We start from the raw sequence: 23,159 nt of genomic DNA, 5'->3' as shown, positions 1-23,159 counted from the left end.
TAATAAACGAATAAAAGAAGTGTAAAATATTTTTTAAAAATGGGCAAAATTTTAGGAGTAAAGACTGTGTTTTTACCGAACATGTGAGACATAGCGCAAAAGCTCATTTTCACGTGTAACTAAGCACTGAACCCTTAAATAATCTCTTTTCAATTGTTTTACATGCCAATAATTTATTTTTCCTAATTTTATAAGAAAATTTAGTTGGCGACTCTTTAGTCACAAACTGGTATTTAAATAATTCCCCGATTTGATTTATTTTTATTTCAAAATTTTCAAAGAGATATTTATATTTTATATTTATTTCTTAAAAGTCGATATTTATTTCTTTATTTTGGTCCACCTCGATACTAAGATAGTAAGAAAGTAGCCCGAAATCACTAATCTCGAACTCCTTCATCATCTGTTTTTTGAACTCCTCAACACCCTTGATTCTTGATCCTGTCACGATCAAGTTGTCGACGTATACGCCAACAATTAGTACTTCTTATCCATGGTTTCTCGTGTACATAGGCTGCTCTTGAAAACATTTCATGAAGCCAAGACTTGTCATTCTCTTGTTGAGGAAAATGTTACACGCCCTTGATGTTTAACGTAGTCCGTAGAGAGTCTTGTATAACTTGTACACCTTGTGCTCTTTATGCTTGATGATGAAGCCTTCAAGTTGAGCGACATAGACTTCTTCTTCGATATCACCATTGAGAAATGCTGATTTGACATCCATGTGGTGGATCTCCCATCAACGGTAAACTAGGATGGCAAGAATTAGCTTTACTATGTTAAGTGCAAAGGTCTCCTCTAAGTTAACGCCTTGCTTCTGCACGTAATCTTTCGCTACCAATCTCTCTTTGTGTTTAAGGATGTTGCCTTTACTTTCTCTTTTTAACTTGAAAATTCACTTTAACCCAATGGTCTTGTGATCGGATGGTAATTCGGTGAGCTCCCATGTCTTGTTGTTCCTAGTGGACTCGAGCCTTTCTTCATGGCCACATACCATGGCTCTTTGGTTCTCACCTCGTGATATGTTGTTTGCTCGTCGGTGGTGAGCAACAACAATTCATCACGATTCATTTCTATTAGTGGTGCTTCTACATAGACATCCCATTATAAGATTTCGAACTCCGCGAAATTTTTTACAAGCTCATTGTTGTCGTTGCACCACTACCACTTCTTCTCCTCCTCGAACACGATATCATTACTCATACAAATTTTCCCGCAAGCTGGATCAGGAAACCTATGCACCTTGTTTCCGTCTTCGAAACTCACATTTCCGGTGATTTTCTTGTCGAGCTCACTGAGCTTCTCTTGATGGCTCGTCATATGGTTGTTTGCTCCATTGTGAAGGTACCACACATCGGTCTGATTATACTCATCGCCACTTGCGAGAAGTTTCTCCTTGACTTTCTTTTCATTGAACATCACCACCTCTAGTTCCTCTTTGGACGACTCTTGCACGAACTCTTCGAGGTTTGTCTCATTGTCTTCGGGCAATGCATTCATCATTCCCTCAATAAACATTAATGCAGACTCCTTTTCATAGAAGCTAGTGAGGTTTGCCTCATCGTCATGCCTTTTATTAGGGAACTCAGACGCGTAGTGCCCGTACTTTTGACAAGCGTAACACTTCAATGTGCTCTTTGTCTTTGCGAGGCTTGGTGTTTTCTTGTCGAGGTGAACTTTATGCATGACCTCGTCCTCAACCTTGCCTTTTACCACCACCTCGGTTATTTCCACCGTTCCCACTACAATTCGATGATCCGGAAGAAAAATTGGTTTCCCCAATTTTCTTCATTCATGACATCCATTCATCTTGCATGAACAATATATACTCCTCCTATTGGTCTCTACAGCCACGAAGTCTCTCCTCATGGACTTTGAGATGACCAACGATCCTCGACGGTCATATTCTTGAGGTCACCAAATTGCTCAATCACTGTAATGATCTGCATGTATGTTTGTGGTACAACTCTAAGGAAGTTCTTGACGACGAAGATCTCCTCCATCTTCTCTCCTAATGAGCAAATACCAGTCGCGATGGTTGTTAATTTCATGGAGAAATCATCCATCGATTCCCCATTCTTCATACAAATCACCTCAAATTGTGTCTTCAAGGTTTGCAGTTTTGCCTCCTTGACTCTATCCACTCCAACATACATTGTCTTTAGCGTCTTCCGCGCTAGTTTGGTATAATCTTTCTCGGCCACCATTAGAAGGACGTCATCGGAGAGCACTTGATAGATGGCGACGAGGCTCATCGTCAAAAGATCATCTAATTAACATAAAAGACGATAAATGCTCAAGTCCAATAATAATTAAATAAGGCATAATTGCATAAAAGATAATAAAACAATCAATGCTTAGACTCACACTAATTGGAATTTCACATCATGTTGAAAGAATATCAACACAATTAAGGTTTTTCACAAAAATAGATTATGTTGTTATCACCTAGCTTTGATATTAATTGTTCGACCAACAATGCATACATCATCGGGGAGTCACTCATAAAATTATCATATTGTAATAGTTTAATTAACCTAGGTTATATTATCTATATTTATTGAGGTACATATTTATAAACATAATTCCAATAGAGCGCGCCTATTAAGATATAAATTCTAAACAAATAAGCCCAAACTTATATATTTTTAACAGTAGGTCAAACCACTCCTCCATCACGACTAACATGATGGCTATGGAGCGGTTGGAGGTCATCGAATATGCTAAAATTAACTTGTAGAGATTTATCATTGGATTAATGTGACCTCTCACTAGATTATGAATTAATGTAATCATGATTTTGCTACTCCATAGATAGCGATGTAGTACCTTCACAATCTTGAAGGCGCTCAAGGAATCCAATCCCGATTTGGGTTCGTTGAGGAATAGGACAATTGGGACGTGAATTATATTGATTCTGATCAAAACCCGACGATGCTCACCGTTAAAAGCTCATCTAACCTTCAGTTCCGCAGCTTCCTAGAGTCCTCTAACCCCCGGACAATTAGTTTATTGTAGTAGTCAAGGAGGGGCATGTAATAACAATAAAATCTTGATTGATATCTATTCATTTGGTTTTTGTACTCTAAAGTTGGTTACTTGTAGAAACTCAATTTTTATACCCAAAATTAAAACAAGTCTACCCAATTTTGTATGATGATCATACTTGATTATTGAATCGGGAGAACAAAGTCAAAAAAATCACTTTGAGGAATTGGCATGGAGGGACCCTCGATTAGTGGTATAAACGCCAATTTCCAAAAATATTTGAGCTTCATATTTTTTCATACGTTTAGAATTTTTGTATTGAAAAATCATGAACTTTGAGTGTAATATTGTTGTTGGACAAAATGTACTGAACAACTGGTTTAGGCTCATTTGTGTGTCCAAACGTTAATTTTAAAAAAGAATCGGATATCGGTAAACCATAAATATTTCGACTGACCGGTTCAAAAAACATTGAATTTTGAGTATATTATTATCGTTGGTAATTTTGTGCAGAAGGCATTGAAAAGGGAAAAAACGTCAAAACCGAGTTGAAATTAGATGAGTCGGGAGCAACTATACGGGGTCATCATTCCAAACTTCGCGCCCAAAAGGATTCAAAATCGTGTGTGTTGATGTCATGTTAATGCCAGGCACACAGATCATTTGAAAAGTGGCTAAAACCATGTGTTTTTGGTTGATTTTTGCTAAAGAAAAACTGGGAGGAGCTCCAACTTCAAAATATCACCCAGGACGCTACACTAAATGAATTTAAGTGTTCTTGGATGTTTTGAAAATTTGGGAGAGTGCTCTACCACATTCGTTTCTGCCCGGATAATATCAACGCTCTTAGACTCCTCAAATCGGTGATTGAAGACGATACGACTAAAACAGGATCAAACCAGACATGTCTTCAGTGTTTAATTCATAACTAATGCTACATGGCTTAGTTTTTGTATTGTGACCTATGGTTGGAAAGCTAAGTCATTGCTTGTTCGAATGGATCTAGTCCCTTGTCCTCATGCAATGGCTAAGATAGTCAATTTAGCTTGACAGCATGATACAAGTTTACCCATCTCGTTCCAAGAGCGATCTGGAGCATGAGGTGACTTTGAAAATTTATATCATTTGTTTGGCTCAACTATTTTGAGAAAACGAGATACTATTGGAAATTTATTTGAGTTATATTTCATTTGATACCAAGTAGCGGTCATGGTTCGAATTACAGCCCACGTGAGGTTGCCCATTTGGCCGATAAAAATGATTGAAATATAGAGTGTCCAGTTACCTACAAGGAAAAAATATGTTCGGGGCGCGACTATGAAGAATGTTAGGTCGATTGAACTCAAAGAAGAAGTTGAAGCATTGCCTAAAATTTAATTCCTAAGTTACCCCTTTCCTAAGGGGTATTTAAAGAGATTGCCTCATTTGGGACGAGTGAGTTACGACCATCGAGATTCATTTTTACTAAAATCACACTTGAAGGAGATCCAGATGGATCTTAAAAGTTTCCAGTGAGTTGAACTTCAATTGTCTTCTTTGTTTCTTGTCTGCTTCAGGTAGGTTTCCTTGCTTCATGTTATCATAATCATGTAGGACGCCAGTTATGTACACCGACACCTTTGAACATTTATTTGATTAATTAATTTATGTTTGAATTTATTAATTGTTGAATGATATTTGGATTGATGTCTGATTATTGGTTAAACATAGCTGCTAGAGTCCTAGGATAGTTGAGTCTAGTTCTAAAAGAGGCTTGGTCATGGTTAGTCTCAATTCAAACATTCTTCTTCACCGGAATATTCAAATATTGGTCGCCGGAGGAAGAACCGTTGGCTAATTCTTCAGCGACGTTTCATATGGCTTCTTCGGTGCGGTGTTGGTGCATTCAGATCTTTAGAGGAGAAGGAAGGCTCCTATGATGATTGTGAAGCCATTGCATCGTCGAAGAGGAAGTTACATACGTTAATCGTCGTCTATATTCTCAAATCCGTATGAGAATCAATCTTGGATTCCCCTACTTGTCGTTTCTTCATCTCAAAATTCCTATATGAAGTCGTCATTGCTTCGGTGAGCCTACATTGCATTCAGTCCTTATCTTCAAGTGCATCAGCATAGTTAGGACGGAGTCCGCTGGAGGCGTTGATGTTCCAGATCGGAAGAACATAGTGCCTATTTGTTCTTCGACTTCAGATTCTGGAATACTTTGAACAAGCAACAAGATGACGAGATTGAGGAGAACTCCTAGGAGACCGTGGTTGTCTTCACCTGCTGTTGGAGATTCTCCTACGCCGCATCGGGAAGGAGCACGAACAGACTGTCCGAGGAAGACAACGAAGGCGACATGCCTTTTTCCTGTTCTTCTGTCCGAATTCCCAAAGTTTCAAGGGATATTAAAAGAGGCACTTGGAATTTTTATTAATTTAAATTTGTCTAGAAAGTTAAAATCCGGAATTAATTCTTAATTAAGAATTAATTAGGCCCCTAAACTTCCAGCTTTGTCCAATTTCAACCCCAAATTTCCAAAATCGAATTATTTTTTGAAAATTCGATTTCATTTGGTCCCTGGATTTTTTTTCAACGTCCAATTTGGCCCTTCAACTTTATATTCATCTAATTTTGGATATAAAGTTTCAATTTTCTAACTTTTGGGAAATTCCTTAGGACTTATTTGGATTCTTTTTATGTCAAACAATCGTGTTCTTCCAATTGAAGCTTTCAAAAGATTTTATAAAAATTTCAAAACTTCAGGGATGGTTTAAAATATCATTTTTAAAAAAAATAATATTATCCATAATTTGTTAGACACGTTTGAAAAATGGCTTATTTTGGAATGCTCAATTCGGTAGTTTCATAGCCTAAAAAATTATGAAATTATCGCAGTAGGTTCATAAATATATTTTTGACCTCCTTACAAATTTTTAGAACACTTTCAAAAAATAGATCGTTTTATTAGAGTCATATCGGGTGTCTTGCAACCCCGAAAAATTCCGTAATAAAGAGTAAAGTGTTTCTAAAAATATGTTCGACATGCACAAGGATTATCAAGAATTTCCAACTCCTTTGGGAAAATCCTCGATTTCGGTTGTTGCATACATTAGGGCTCCAATTTCCCTCTTCGTTTTTTTAATCCATATTTTCGTGAACTAGTGAAGTCCTTCATGTACAAGGATTCACAGTCTACTAACAAGTAAACAATTAAGAAAATTAACAAATTTGAGAGTTCACATTGTGGTTCACATGTGTGCCCAATAAGCGCATTTGAGGATCCATTTCATCTTTTTTACGTCTAAGAATATCTAAGGAGAGTCCAGAATCACCTTTAGACTAAGCTTATGATATCTTGTTAAATAGACTTAAGACGCGATAAATGATTCAATAATTCTAATGGCTTGATATCAATTTGTTATTGGAATCTAATCAAGAGGTAAGATTACTCTTTCTGGATTAGAGACAAGGTTAGTGCATTCACAAATAAATAATTATGAACTCATAATGCAATTGTGTAATGTACCTTCACAAATAATGACCAACTAAATAGGAGTAGAGACTATCCCACGGGATAGGCGCATATGACATAGTTGCTACAACCCATTTCTCATGTTAACCAAGCACCGAACCCTTAATCCGTGAATACTCTATTTTCTTTCTTTAGTTTCTTTGTGAAGTAAACTAAAGTGATGACTATTAAAGTTAACTAGTTTATTATATTTTGAACACGTACTAATCTGGAACATGTACATTCCAATCATGGAAAGATCTATGATATAGAATCCACTTTGGTTCATCATCTCAAATAGATAAGACAACATCATATATGGATAGTTCCCTTATCTACTTTTTTTGTGAGATTCGAGAAGAAATTAAGCCACGGGGTTCTATAGTATATCTTTCATAGAATAAACATTTTTCTAAAAGTGCACGGTTCGTGTTTACCATTTAAATATTTCAATGTGTCCCCTCCATGGGCAGAGGATTCAAATGGATAGGTAAGGCATGGGACTGGCCAACTTCGGATCGTAGAAATGCTCTTAAAGAAGGAACATTCGATTGGATAAATCAATCTTAAGATTAGATCCTTCATACCCTAAAATACAAGATGTTAGGTGGGCTCTTAAAATTGGTAGGCGCTTAGATAAAGATGGAGAAAGTCTCGCGTACAGAAAACATTCTAGGTACGTGGGGTGAGCGAATTAAATGTGTACATTACTTATGAAATGTCATTTAGTGAATGTAAAGATGATGGGTCATGGGAGATTTATAGGAGGATAACAGGAGGCTTTGAAGAAATTGGGAAACATCCTCGTTAAAGATTCATAGAAAAGTGCATTTGTTATAAAAAGAGAAAAACAAGTGAATACAGGTGTTATAGAAAGTGGGAAACGTGTCCTTTGTGTTAGGATATTTATCTCACAAATTCGACCTACTTGAAAACAATCTGTAAAAACACAAGAAAGAAAAACACAAGAACACACAGATTTATAGTGGTTCACTCAAATTGAGCTACATCCACTTCAGCCACCACCAGATTTACTATGAAAAAGAAGAAGGAATACAAAGTTTTTGCCTCACACTTTATCTCTCTAGAATTCTGTCTCCACAATGTAAACCCTTAATAATTACATATTTATAGGGTTAACATTCAGGTAATAAACCTAAATAACTTTGGTCAGGCCCAAGACCAAAACCATAAAGAAAACCCAATAAACTCTAATTAACAAAGTAAAGTTTATTATAAGTGTAGGCTCCATAACTCAACAATCTCCCACTTGGAGACTAACTTCATCATCTCTCGATCGGTAGTGGCTTTCCATTCGGTGTCTTAACGAATAAGACCAACTGAAGTTGCACACAACTTCAGTTTCTCATTTGTCACAACTTTCGTCAACATATCAGCTGGATTCTCACTCCCGAGAATCTTCTCAAGAGCTAATACTCCATCTTCTAAAGTTGACCAGATGAAATGATAACGAACATGTATATGCTTCGTCCTGCCATGATAAACAGGATTCTTTGCCAAATGAATGGCACTCTAACTATTGCATCACAACACACTTCCCTCGTAATCTTGACCCAATTCTCGCAAAAAGGGTTGTAACCACATCATTTCCTTAGCAGCTTCTGTCACAGCAACATACTCTGCCTCACAACTAGAAAGAGAAACAATCTTCTGCAATTTAGAAACCCAACTGATTGCAGTACCTCCCAGAGTATAAATATACCCTGTTGTGCTCCTCCTATTATCAACATCACCACCATTGTCAGCATCAACATATCCTTCCAAACCCATATTAGACTTTCGAAAATACAAAGCGAGACTCGTACTTCCTCTTAAGTATCGTAGTATCCACTTTACTGCTTCCCAATGTTGTCTATCCGGATTTCTCATGAATCTGCTAACAACTACCACTACATGTGCTATGTCTGGTCTTGTGCAAACCATCACATATATAATACAACCAATGGTAGAGGCATACAGAACAGTGGCCATGTAATTTTTCACCTCCACTTTTGAAGGCGGCTGATCTTTAGATAGTTTGAAGTGACTAACTAAGGGGGTAGTAACTGGTTTTGCATCATACAAGTTAAACCTGCTAAGAACTTTATTCACATATTCTTCTTGTGAAAGCTTGAGAACTTTTTTATCCCTGAAAATTCTCATCACAAGGATTTATTTAGCAGCACCCAAATCCTTCATTGCAAACTTTTCAGACAACTCTTTCTTGAGCTTGTTAATATCATACAAGCTTGCTCCAACAATCAACATGTTATCAACGTAGAGGAGCAAAATAATGTACGATTTATCAAATCTCTTGATATAACAACATTGATCAGCTTCACACCTTAGAAAATTATTATTTTTCATGAAGCTATCGAACTTCTTGTACCATTGCCTTGGAGCCTGTTTCAAACCATACAGACTCTTCTGAAGCTTACACACAAGCTCATCTTTTCCTTTGATTTCAAATCCTTCTGGTTGTCGCATATAAATCTCTTCATCTAAATCACCATGAAGAAAAGCAGTTTTGACATCCATTTGTTGAAGATGAAGGTCTTCTTTCACAACCAAACTCAAAATAGTTCTGATTGTCATCAATTTAACTATTGGAGAGAAGATTTCATTGTATTCAATACCTTCTTTCTGTTGAAATACTTTCACAACCAACCTTGCCTTGTACCTCATGGTTTTATCATGTTCTTCTTTAATCCTGAAGATCCATTTGTTGTGAAGTGCTTTCTTTCCTTTTGGTAGCTTAGTGAGCTCCCAAGTCTGATTCAACATCAAAGAATCCATCTCATCTTTCATAGTAGACTCCCACTTAATCGATTCATCAGATTGTATTGCTTCCTCGTAACATTCAGGTTCACCTCTATCTGTCAACACGATATAGTTTAGAGATGGAGACCACCTCTCAACTGATTTTCGATTCCTTGATGATCTTCTCAACTGTATAACCGGTGTTTGCTGATTTACCTCTAGTGCCACGTTCTCAACGATTTCATCTTCAATAACACATTGTTCTTCTTCGACAACCGGTATATATTCAGCTGAAAATTCTCTCAAATTGACTGTACCAGTCTCTTCCAACTTGGAATCGCCATCTGATGTCTTCCCAACACAATCTTTGTAGAGAACCTGTTCATTGAAGATAACATTTCTTCTACGAATGATCTTCCGATTTTGATTATCCTAGAAACGATAACCAAACTCGATATCACCATAACCAATGAAAAAACATTTATTAGACTTTGGATCAAGTTTTCTCCTATCACATTCATTAATATGAACATATGATAAATAACCAAACACCTTCAAATAAGAAAGGTTTACCTTTTTATTGCTCCAAGCTTCTTCAGGAATTCTGAATTCAAGAGGGACAGAGGGTCTCCTGTTTATCAAATAGGAAGCAGTATTAATAGCTTCTGCCCAGAAGGTTTTAGGTAGCCCTACATGCAATCTCATGCTTCTAGCACGCTCGTTCAATGTTCGATTCATTCGTTCAGCTACTTCATTCTCTTGAGGCGTTCGGGGAATAGTCTTCACCATATTGATCCCATTCACGTCACAATACTCTTTGAAATCTGAATTGATATATTCACCTCCGTTGTCGGATCTCAAACACTTAACTTTCTGATTTGTTTTATTTTCAACCAAAGCCTTCCATTTCTTGAAAATAGCAAATACTTTAGACTTGTGCTTCATAAAATATACCCATACCTTTCTTGTCGAATCATCTATAAATGTCTACACCTTTCTTGTCGAATCATCTATAAATGTCATGTAGTATTGTGATCCGCCAATAAAAGAAACAGGTGCAGGTCCCCACACATCAGTGTGTACTCTAGCCTTTCGTTCTTGAGCTCCTTCCCAATTTTTAAAAAACTCACCCGTTTCTGTTTTTTCAAAGAATGCAGGTTTCACATAACTGATGTTCAACAAACTTCAGTTCTGGAATCTGCCCATTCTTCAAAAGAATTTTCATCCCTTTTTTGCTCATATGGCCCAACCAACAATGCCACAGTTCATTGTTCTTCGAATCATCAACTACAGCAGCAACTGATTCTCTACAAGTTGAAGTCGTGTATAACGTTCCATTTTTGTGACCTCGAGCAATAACTATTGCTCCTTTAGTCACCTTCCACACACCATTTCCACAACTGAAATTATGACCTTCTTCATCAAGTTGTGTAACAGATCAAATTGCACCTTAAACCTGGAATGTGTCTCACCTTATTAATATTCCAAACAGAACCATTTGCCATCTTCAATTTGATGTCCCCCATGCCAACAATATCTAGTGCCTCACCATCTGCGAGATAAACTTTCCCACAGTTTCTAGACACATAATTCTCCATTAATTCTTTGTGGACAGTGGTGTGGAAAGACGCTCCTGAGTCCAAAACTCATTAATCTATCAGACTATCAACAAACAGAAGTAACGCATCAGTGACAGATTCTATAACAACGTTGGCTACATCATTTTTATCATCACCATTTTTCTTCGGTACTTTGCAGTTCCTCTTTAAATGACCCTGTTTACCACAATTCCACACTCAAATGTTCACCCAGACTTGGACTGACTCCTCCTGCTCCTTGACATAGATCTGCTCTTACCTCGGTTGAAATTTCTATCATTACATCTTCCCCTGTTTTCCACATTCAGAGCAGAACCATTGAATGTTTCACCAGAATCAATTTTACGAACCTTTTCAGCAAGAATAAGATCTCTAACTTCAACAAATTTCAGTTTAGCATTTCCAACTGAATTACTAATTGCTGCCCTCATAGGTTTCCAACTATTTAGTAGGGATGCTAACAAAATTAGGGCGCTAACTTCATCCCCAAAATCAATCTCAACATATAGAAATTAATTCAAAATTGTATTGAATTCATTCAAATGAGTAGTGACAAAAGTACCATCAACCATTCTTAAGTAAAAGAGTCTTTTCATTAAGTGTACCTTGTTGTTAGCAGATGGTTTCTCATACATATCAGAAAGAGCTTTCATCAGACTCATGGTGGTCTTCTCCTTTGCTACATTGTGAGCAACTGTCTTGGCTAGCGTCAATCGGACAACTCCCAAACCTGTCTATCAAGGAGTTTCCATTCAGCTTCATCCATCTTCTCTGATTTCTCGCTCAAAGGAACATGAAGTTTTTTTCCATAGAGATAATCTTCAATCTGCATTCTCCAGAAGGCATAATCTGTCCCATCAAATCTTCCAATCTCATGTCCTATACTGTTCTCACTTTCCATTGTTTCTAATGCTCAGATCTAGCCTAGCTGCTCTGATACCAGTTGTTAGGATTTTTATCTCCTAAATCCGACCTGCTTGAAAACAATCTGTAAAAACACAAGAAAGAATAACACAAGAACACACAGATTTATAGTGGTTCACTCAAATTGAGCTACATCCACTTCAGCCACCACCAGATTTACTATGAAGAAGAAGAAGAAATACAGAGTTTTTGCCTCACACTTTATCTCTCTAGAATTCTGTCTCCACAATGTAAACCCTTAATAATTACATATTTATATGGTAAACCTTCAGGTAATAAACCTAAATAATTTTGGTCAAGCCCAAGCCCAAAACCAAAACCAAAAAGAAAACCCAATAAACTCTAATTAACAAAGTAGAGTTTATTATAAGTGTAGGCTCCATAACTCAACACTTTGAAGAGTTGTTGAAAGATGTATTATTTTCATATGAAATATGTCTTCTTTCAAAAGGTGAATACATGTGTTCGAATTATAAGAAGGAGTTCAAATTAAGCGGAGAGTATGGGTGTAGTGAAAATGTAATATTGCTAAGATTGTTGATCATCGATCAGTAGAAGCATGTAAGGTAAAGAAGGATGGTGGAGGAGAGGAGGCTAAGAAGAAGATAGAATTCCTGAGGATCACAACTATAATAGCAAAAAAAATCACAATTATTCATAGCAAACAAATTTTAGAGATTATGTAATTGGTTCGGTACTTGGTTACACGTTAGAAAAGATTCTTGCACTATATTTAATTTGTCTATCATATGACAGTCTCTATTTTAAACTTTTGATCACTAAAAAAAATATTATTCTAAACCTTATTTATTTATCCAATCTTATGGCATGCGTCTACAAGTGAATCCAAACATAAATATGTGTCTAGTTTTGTATTGTTATGATAACCTAAACATGCGTCTAGGTTATCATAGTGCGAAAAATGAATTAATAGATAAAATTGAAAGAATACTTTTAGAATATGGTAGAATTTTGAAAATACCTTTGGGATATGGTAAAATTTCAATATGCCGGTCAAAAGCAGCAGAATGAGTGCATCTTTAAATTACACTTTATTTATTTATCCTATCATATAGCATGCGTCTAAAAATGAATCCAAATATAAACATGTGTCTATTTTTATCTCGTTATATCCCTAAAAACATGCATCTATGTTATCATAGTGAAAAAAAATAATTAATAGATAAAATCAAAATAATACATTTAGAATAAGATAGAATTTTGAAAATATATTTGGGATATGTTAAAATTTGAAAAATACTAGTCAAAAGCATAATGAGACCCTCTTCAAAAATTGTGTCCTCGTTTTTCCTCCTCTTCTACTGCTCTTCTTCTTCCTCCATTTTCTTCTCAAAGCCATTTTATTTAGAACTTCTTCATGGCCTCGTGATTCTTGTGTTTCAAAGGTTATTTGGCCTTTTGTTTTGTTTTGGATGATTTAATCCAACAAATTAGAAATCAGGTTTTTCTCATAGAAGATCTTTGTTGTCCATGTTGGCTCTTCTCCAAGGAGAGAGAATAGAGCATGCCAAGATGAAATAGGAAAGCCTTACTTTATACTTTAGGCGTGTTTATTTGGTTGCTGTTATTCGTGGAAGAAAAAGAAGGCAAATGAAAGTCAAATAGACAAATAATTAAATCTTATTTAAATTTGTTTGGTTTATTTAAATTAGTCTAAAATTAAATTATAATATTAGGGTATAAAAGATAAGTGTTTACAAACATGTTAATAATTTTATTAAAAAATATATATTTAAATAAAAATAATAATTAACTTTAATAAATAAAAATTAAAGTGATTCTGTTAATTAAAATAATTTATATGTGTTCTTATAAGATTTGGTTTGCTTTTGAATTTATTAAGAAAATAATTTTTTTTAAAATAAATTATAATAAATAAAAAAATACTAAATAAACTAATTATAATTATTTTGTTAAAATAATTAATAGTAAAATATAAAACAAAGTAGGCCTAATAAAAAATAAATAATATTACAAGAATAATTTTCAAACCTAATTTAATATTAAAATATTTATTATATAAAAAATAAATTATAAAGGTATTTTAGTATTTTAATGTGATTGATAATAAAATTGATTGATTGGAATTTTATTTTTGTTTGTTTTAAAAAAAAAAATATTCTCTAATGATAAATGGCTCAAGGATCTAAATTGCAACTGACTTTCGGAAACATGGATGAGAGGCTAGAAATTAAGTGATGCGAAGCGTATGTGGTCTCGGCATGTGGGGTCGATGGTGCGAGACCCTCAACTCATCTCGCATCGCCAATTAAAGTGGAGAGCTTTGAGTACCGACCAACTCGATTCACTATGGCGTGCTATGACGGTAAAAAATTGAACCTTAATTAACATTCAAATGAAGTTTTATAACATTTGGTGATTTTATATTTTAGGATCCATTTGAGAATACAGATATGTCTATAGATATAGGATAGGTGGCGCTCCGATTTGAGTTGGGATTACGTCCAAATTCATAATCGGAGATGAGGCGGTCGTACTTGCGAATCCACCACCATGTTATGATCCAGCAGATTGGGAGTTCCTCTGCATAGGCATGGCAAATTTCCGGGTTTCGGGGGACCCGACCCGGACCCGATATTGCCCCGAAAAAACGGGTATTTAAATTACCCGAAATATCGGTTCGGAACCGATGGGTACCCGGAACCGAACTAGACCCAGTTTTTTAAAATAATATCTTTTTTACTTATTTAATTAATTTGTTTTTTTTTAGTTTTTATTTATAAGTTATTATATTTTTAGTTTTTATTTATGTTCAACATAATTTGAATGAAATGGAATAAAATTTATATTTTAAAAATATTAGATGAAACATTCAAAAAAATTAATATATTTTAAGTTTTAAAAAATTATTTAATAAAAAAATTTATAAATATTATATTAAATAAAATAAAATAAACGGTTTATAAATAAATAATATTTAAAAAAAATATATATTAAAAAAAAAATCAATTTTTCTTACCTACAGTACCTAACATTCATCTTCTTCCCCATCTCTTACTCTCTCTCTCATTTTCAGTTTTTTCTATTCTTTCATTTTCAGTTTTTTCTGCTGTATAACTCATCTATCAATACAGTTTGAATCTTAGTACCCAAGCTTGAGATGATCTATGAATGAAATTATGGAATATCATCTTCTTCCCGGCAGCATAAATGTAAAAAAGAAGAGAATCTGAACGGAAAAGTGAGAACCAGAAAAAAAAAATAATAATTATCGAAATTTCTTTCGGGTACCCGGATCCGAACCGGACCCGAACCGGACCCGAACCGGAACCGATTAGTCCCGACCCGAAATTACCCGGAACCGAAAAATAAGAAAATTACCCAAACCGATCGGTTCAGTTTCTTCGGGTACCCGACCCGTCGGGGCTAAAATGACATGCCTACCTCTGCAGACACCACTTCTTCACCGAGAATTTCAAGGTACGTATAATTTCAGAATTGAAATATGTACTAATGACACTAGTTTTAACTTCTTTTTTATTTAAAATGCAGAAAAAAGCTATATCAATATTGACAAAAGTAAACAAGTGAAGTTTCTCCACCATACATGCAGTAAACTATTTTCACGCGTAGAAGAAGAATTGGTATGTACATTATTCAGTTATACCTATTATAAATAATTTAACTAATTTATTTATGAACACTAACTAAATTATTTGTACAGACGATTGAACTCGGACGTCCACCAACTATCATATAGAGGTTCAGAAAGACTCAAACTTTTAGACCCACCAAAGACAACCCGATCCCGACGTTGAACCCATTATCACAAGAGAAGATTGTAATTAATAAATAAGTTTAGTTGAAATTTTAATAGAACTATATATACATCTTATATAATGAAACTTTAAAATGTGCAGGCGGAGATGGAGCAAATAATTAGTCAAACACCCGATATCTCCGGCTTTGAGGTGACCGAGAAAGCCTTCGGGCCCCAACGACACAGGCAGGTGATGCGTATGGGGTCAGGCATCCGGCCATCACGCTTTCACGGTGATCGGTGGAGGGCGACAATTCTCAACGTGGAAGGTCGTCGTTAAGAGAAGAGAACCAACAACTCCGGGCGCGGGTCAATGAACTAGAATAGATAGTTCAAATTAATAACGAAAGAACGCAACAATAGATTGCAGAAATATTAGCAAGGTTATCGAATCAACCACCGAGTTAGTACGTTTATTATGTAGTTTTTGGATAATGTTATCGTATTTGGAACAAGTATGTTGGATTATATTTTTGGATTAGTACACGTGTGTTTGTAACACGTGTTTGTAATACGTATTGATTTAGAATTTTGGAAAATATAATGAATTTTTTTGATTATTGTATTTCTTTGGTTTGACTGATAATTAAACAGGTTAAGATTATGTAAAAAACAAACAAAATATTAAAAATCTGTAAAGAGAAAATACCGATATATGCATATCTTTTGGTAATAGTGGTAAAGCAAAACCGAAATATTTATGCATATCTTTCAGTAAAAGCAGTAAAGCAAAACCGAAAGATATGCATATATCTTTCGGTAAAAGTACTAAAGTAAAAACCGAAAGATATGCATATATCTTTCGGTAAAAGCAGTAAAGCAAAACTGAAAGATATACATATATCTTTTGGTAGAGAAAGTAAGCAGAGCCGAAAGGAAGTAAAGCAAAGCCGAAAGATATGCATAAATCTTTCGGCAAAGGAAGTAAAGTAGAGCCGAAAGATATGCATAAATCTTTCGAGAAAGGAAGTAAAGCATTTCCGAAAGATTTCAATAAATCTTTCAATAAACGTAGTAAAAAGCATTTCCAAAAGATTTTACTAAAACTTTCGGAAAAGGTTATACCGAAAGATATGAAAGCTATCGGCTTAGGTCTCTACATCTTTACCGACAAGATCACTACCGACGGATGCCGACAGTCTTATGGGTTGTCGGGAAAAGACTTTTACCGACATATATAAAGTTTTTACCGAGAGGTTATACTTTCGGTAAAAGACCTGTTTTTACCATTTATTCAAAAATACTACATTTGATGAATAACAAATAAAATTACTGTAACAATAGCTTATATTAAATTAAATTTTAGGTCAAACTAATTAAAACTAATTTATATAAATTATTTTGAAATAAATTATTCTCTTGACAATCAAATTTCTGAGTTTCTAACTAACTAAATAAATAAATATCACTTGTAACATATTTTTAATGAGCAGCCTAAAGTCTATTTTTAAAAAATAAATTATTTTAAATAGATCTATTATGAGTTGTAGTGCCTCCAAATCTAGACCTTATTAAGTTTAAGTAAGATAATTTTAACTATATTCTTTTTTTTTTCTTTGAGAAATTATAAAATATATTGTGTTTTTCAGATTAGATAATAAAACATTCTAAGTGAAAAAAAAAATAACACTTAATTTCTTAAAAATCATTCATGTCATTTAAGCTACATTATTTAGTTAGTTTTGATATATATAATTCATAAAATCACACTAACTGATTTGAAATGCATGTAGAGAGAAAGAAGTTTCTTTTTAACAAGATACATGGTTTAAATCTTTCATGCCTAAATAAATTATGTAACTCTTCGAATAAATAAACAAATTATTTTCAAACAAAACAAAACATGAATATAAATAGAATCGAGAGTTATAACATTGAATCTATATATATAAAGAGAATGAAGACTCCGTGGTATTATCATCTACTAGTGATAGTAATGAAGCACAACTATAAAGGTGACACACATTATTTTTGTAAGAAAATCTAGCTTCCTATCATAGTCCTTTTGAAAAATTCCATATATAGTTTTGATTTTAATCCCTTTTTGGCATTTTATATAGGGTTGTTTTTTTTATGTCTTTCAAACATTATTTTTTCTTTTGATTTAATTTTTAACAATTTTTTATTGTCTTTTCTCCATTATATACATATATATATATAATAAAATAAAATTTTCACAAAAACAGTACTGAATCAATGGAAGTTTCTGAATTATTCTAAAATGAAATTTGTTAATTTGGCATGCTTTGTTGTTGCCTTTTAGCCTATATAAATTTTAAATAATTATTTAATTAGAGAAACACCAAGACTTTATCTTGACTTTCCAATTGCAAAAACAAAATAATAATAATAATAATAAATATTATTGAAATCTAACATTCGGTATTAAACCGAACAGTCAATCCAACGAACCTTAAATATCACGTGTTCTCTATTCTCATCTACCAAATATTAACAAATAAAAATCTACATTTATACCATATATATGTATCTTCTCTCTCTTACTTATAGCATTCATTTTATTAAATAATGTAAAATGAATAACCGGTGGAAATTAAAAAATATAACAATGTTTTCTTAAGGTGAAACAAAAATGATTAGGGAGCAAAAATATTAAAATGAAACAATTTGTTATTGATTTCTTCACATTTTAACGATTCTCTTCTTATTTTGTGTTTTTCTTATAATTGATGTCATATCTTTATTACATTTTTACTTAATATAAACATTTTTTTTTAATTATGGGGTTAAAACATAATATAGACATTTAAAGAAACTCTTTGAAATTTTGATCTGGTGTTATATATTGGAATTACTATAAAAAAAATTCTATCACATTATTAATTAAATTTCTAAAATATTTTTATTTCTAAAAATAAAATTAACTTTTAAATAAAAATATAATAATAATAATTTAGCCTAAATAATTTATATATTCTTGGACGAAACCTAAAAGGATAAATAGATATGTGGGTAAACCCTTTATTATTATTTTTCAATAAAAAAATATGAAATGGTATATTATTAATTTATTATATCATGATCGATAAGAGAATGAAAGCTTCCATTGTAGAAAAGTGAACATGTGGTTATTGGCTAAAAACATTAATAAATAGAAAGTGGTAAATTTATATCATTTCATTTCTCTCAACAAAAGGAATCAAATAAATAATAATAATAATATATATATATATATATATATATATTGGTTTGAATATTTTATACACATTAACCTTACAAATATATATAAAAAAAAATAGATTACATGGACTGTTTCTATAACTTTGCAAGATTTAGAATCTCAAGAAATTTCATTAATTGGGATATAAATAAATTACAATTATCATTATACATTATAAAAATATTTATAAAACTAAACAACTACTCAAAATCATTACTAATTAATATTTTTAAAAAATTAAAATTATTTAAAAACGACTACGGAACAAGCTCCTATGTTGTTTTTTTATATTATATCTTATTTATTGTTACAAAATTATTTATGAAAAAAAATAAAATAGATATATATAATGGGGAACTCTAATTTAATGAAAAAATGTTTGATCTAGTGACATTTTTAGTGGTTTAAAATAACAAAATTCATCGATTTAATATTTTTTAAAAACGTCTTAAATTAGTGAAGATTATAGTTATTTTCTTTTTAAAATTAATTATCAATAATTTAAATAAGGAGTTACATCTAATTTTTTTTTTTTATAAAATAATATTAACAAAGTCAAAACAACTAAATGAGAATTTTAAATTTAAATAATATGATAAATTTGATATAATTAAATTTCTAATTAACAAGATTCAATAATCTTGTAAATTTGATTATAATAACTCCAAAGAATCATAAAGTAATTAAATAGAGTAACTAACCAAACTCGAAAATTCGAACACGAATTTAAAAATTATCATCAAAATAATCGGAGGTTATATATGAGAAGCAAACGGCCCACTAACAACTTGAAATATTATTTGAATTATAAATATTCTAGATGAAAATTTTAATCTAATTAAGTAAGAGGCAAAATCGAATAAAACACAACGCCAACTCAAAACTGAATATTATAAAATAAATAAGGCATACCTTAATACTAAAAAAAGTCATTAAATGAGCTAAAAAAAAATGTTTTAATTTCAGTTATCCTAGAGTTTATATATAGAGAGACCAAATTTTTGTTTTTGTTTTAAAGCTAAGAAATTAACATAATTTCAACTATCTTAACTTCAACTTAAAATATTGTAAGTAGGAATCGAACCCGTGATTTTCGTGTCCCGAAGAAACCAAACCTCTCTAGACTATGGCGGCTACAGGGGATATATGTACTACTAGCTTTCCATTAGCCATCTCAACTTACATTTAAATATATATATATATATATATATATATAGAATGTGATGATAACAAAGTGAACTATTTTGTTTTCTTACAAAGTAACCTCAACATTGTTTTAGTAATAGGTCGGTCCCTTTGATTGATTTCCTTCTCCCCACAAGATCATTTTGATATGGATTGTTCTTTGATTTTAGTTTTCTTCCTTTCTTCTTCAGCAATTGGACATTCTCATTATGATGCAAGCATGTCCCCCCACTTTCCCGTTTTTGAATTCTATTGTAGAAGAGTGTACAATAAATAAATATTTATAATTTAGTGTAGGACTTATAAGTTATAACAATAGTTTTTATACAAATGTATATAGAAAGAGGCCTTTTACAAGAAAAGTTGTTACAAGTACCATAATAATACGAAATGTGAATTAAGGTCAATTATTTATTTTCTTATTCTACTTTCGAACCAACTTTTTATTTTCTAAACTAACCGTCGTCATGAGTCTTTGTGTCAACTTCAATAATGAATATGTATTGATTGTGAAAGGAAACTACAAGATGTCTTAAACTTTGAAAATAACTATAAAGACTATGTGATTCCGGTCGAATTTACCTACCTAAGGGGAATGTACCTAATCCCACGGTTTTGGTAATTAAACTTTCACCATGACTTGAGATTTGTGTTTAATTTATGTTTATTCAATACTTCGAAATTAAAAACAAAGTGTTTTTTATTATTAGAAAAAAAAATTCACCAAGAAGTTCAACTAATATATATATATATTCCGTAGTAATTTATAAGTGAGTTTAATTAATCTCTACTAGGTAATAAGGGTAGATAGATGTTTACTTCACCTCAAACGAGGATATTTATTAATGGATTTAATTCCCAAAAAAATTATAATTTTTTTTTTTTTGCATGACTGTCAGTCAACCTAGTTTTGTCCTTTTTTTTTTTTTTTTTACTATTTTGTTTATATACAATTTTTTCTCTCTTATTTTAAATCAAGTTCGTATCATCGTAATAATAACCCATATGTAAGTGAATATGGGTGATATGAATTATAGTTACTAAAACAATGACTTTTGTATTAAGAAAAAAAATTAAAACTTGAAGCCATGAACCATGAAACCCTAGAAAGGGCAATAGAATGATTGTTATATATATATATATATATATATATATATATATATATATATATATATATATATATATATATATATATATATATATATATATATACAATAACAATATCCGTTATAAGATAGATCAAACCACCAGTCCAAGTCAAACCTAGGGCGTGCATGTTTTTCTATATATATAACTTGTTTTAAGAAGAGCTAGTACTCATGCTAACTAAATTTCTAAGAGAGATTATAAGATCATGAGACAGCCTTGCTGTGAAACCCTAGAAAAAAACAAAGGAGCTTGGTCCAAACAAGAAGATCAGAAGCTTTCTGATTACATTGAAAAGCATGGTGAAGGCCATTGGCGCAAGATCCCTCAAGCTGCAGGTTCAAATCGATAGATTTATTAAGAAAAATAATTGATCGACAATTTCATAATACTAGTTTTGTAATTGCTTGACTTTCTCGATTATCAGGTTTGCTTCGGTGTGGTAAAAGTTGTCGATTAAGATGGATAAACTATTTAAGGCCCGATGTTAAAAGGGGTAACTTTGGTGAAGATGAAGATGATCTCATTTTCAAGCTCCATGCTCTCTTGGGAAACAGGTGGATTCAATAAATTTTTACTATACCTTCTTCAACTCTTTCCTTTGTTCTAAAATATTCACTTCAATTCCTTCCTAAATCTTATATTTTTAAGCATGTTCTATAATAAATTATTCAATAGATCATGTAGAAGTTGGTAAACAAAATATATATATGTTTTTAAATAAGTGAGATTATTTTTTATTAATTATCCATAAATACTAAAATTTTGTTTACGGGAACAACCAAAACCCATTACAAATCAAATAATGACTTTGTTTTTGAAAAGTTACTAATTAACAAAATGAAAATACATCGAAACAACATCAAAAAGGTTGAAGAAGTTGAGATCAACATCGATTTGACTCTCTTGGTGTCATGTGCATAATCTAATCTTGCTCCCTTACGTTAGTTCATTATATCGAGTTTGTACGTTTCTATTTTGATCTTGGACTTTGTTCTCATCGCTCCTCACTGTTTGTTTAGTTACTTTCTCTTTATATCGAGTGAATAGTTAACAGGTAGAAGATTATAATATACATGTGATCAATTCCAATTTATTTCTTTCTAACATGGTCGACCTTATTATTAGGTGGTCACTCATAGCAGGAAGACTGCCGGGACGAACTGATAACGAGATTAAAAACTATTGGAATTCCCATCTCAAAAATAAGTTGGTAGTAAATGGAAATATTGATCCAAATAAGAATTACATGCATGGTGTCGGAATTCAAAAATCTCAACCGGGCAAATCACAAGAGGAGAACAAACCACTTGATCCCGAAGCAAATGCATCGATTGTAGGAGAAACAAATAGTAAGTTGCCTGATCTGAATCTCAACATTGAAGTGAATAAAGAACAAGTCATACCAATTGTAGTGGAGGAAAGCATTGAGGGCAAGACTTCATCAACACTCATCCTATTCACATGATGATCATATATATATCATCTATATTCATGAAAATTACCTCAATTTATATATATATTTCTTTTATGAGTGTTTATTTGAAGCAATATCCTCATTTATAATTACTTGAAGTAGAAGGAACAATTATATTAAGTTGGTGTACGTCTATCTGTCTATGGCAATCACATAATATATAAGCGTTTGGCAATTGAATAATATATTGATTTGGTAAATTTGGTTGTTTTATTTTAAATATTGCATTCCATTGGTTACAACTTAATTTGTTATACAACATCTAATATTAAACAATCTTGTAAGTCTATCAATTTAAAATAATTTACATTTATTTTTATATAAGAGGAGGTGTTATGTTTAATCTACATCAATATACTTGTATAATCACTCGTCAACAAAATTGTCAAGAACCACTTACAAAATACTTAGAAAAAAAGGGTTTAACTCATACGGGTGTTATGTCATTGTGATGCAAAGTTGATTATATATTTTGTGTGTATTTATCTGAAATTCAAAAATAAAAATTATTAAAAATTATTATTTTCAATAGTTAGTTTAATTATGTTTATCCTTCCGCCGCCTGTAGCTCGTCGTCGATCTACCTGTCGCCGCGTCTCTAG

General features: G+C 32.5%; 2 protein-coding genes across 2 annotated transcripts; one reads left to right on the top strand and one right to left on the bottom strand.

The window, feature by feature from the left end:
- Nucleotides 1-1,161: 1,161 nt before the first annotated feature.
- LOC124930046 lies at nt 1,162-2,255 on the bottom strand. The gene is made up of 2 exons (XM_047470414.1): nt 1,889-2,255; nt 1,162-1,742 (listed from the first exon to the last, which is right to left on the bottom strand). Exons 1-2 carry the CDS (start codon nt 2,253-2,255, stop codon nt 1,162-1,164), a joined length of 948 nt encoding a protein of 315 aa, XP_047326370.1.
- Nucleotides 2,256-21,274: 19,019 nt separating this feature from the next.
- Nucleotides 21,275-22,598, top strand: LOC124931358 (MYB-like transcription factor 4). The gene is made up of 3 exons (XM_047471806.1): nt 21,275-21,418; nt 21,508-21,637; nt 22,209-22,598. Exons 1-3 carry the CDS (start codon nt 21,289-21,291, stop codon nt 22,546-22,548), a joined length of 600 nt encoding a protein of 199 aa, XP_047327762.1. The 5' UTR covers nt 21,275-21,288; the 3' UTR covers nt 22,549-22,598.
- The last annotated feature ends 561 nt before the right edge of the window (nt 22,599-23,159 follow it).

This window comes from Impatiens glandulifera, chromosome 3 (assembly GCF_907164915.1).
Source record: "Impatiens glandulifera chromosome 3, dImpGla2.1, whole genome shotgun sequence".
Lineage (NCBI taxonomy): Eukaryota > Viridiplantae > Streptophyta > Magnoliopsida > Ericales > Balsaminaceae > Impatiens > Impatiens glandulifera.
Note: the sequence above shows the minus strand (reverse complement) of the source record. Positions and strands in the feature narration are given on the sequence as shown.

Coding starts and splice junctions, on each gene's coding strand:
- LOC124930046 (XM_047470414.1), bottom strand. CDS start 2,255: ATGAGCCTCGTCGCCATCTATCAAGTGCTCTCCGATGACGTCCTTCTA. Junction 1,743..1,888: donor GAATATGACCGTCGAGGATC/GTTGGTCATCTC, acceptor ATCGAATTGTAG/TGGGAACGGTGGAAATAACC.
- LOC124931358 (XM_047471806.1), top strand. CDS start 21,289: ATGAGACAGCCTTGCTGTGAAACCCTAGAAAAAAACAAAGGAGCTTGG. Junction 21,419..21,507: donor CAAGATCCCTCAAGCTGCAG/GTTCAAATCGAT, acceptor CTCGATTATCAG/GTTTGCTTCGGTGTGGTAAA. Junction 21,638..22,208: donor CATGCTCTCTTGGGAAACAG/GTGGATTCAATA, acceptor CCTTATTATTAG/GTGGTCACTCATAGCAGGAA.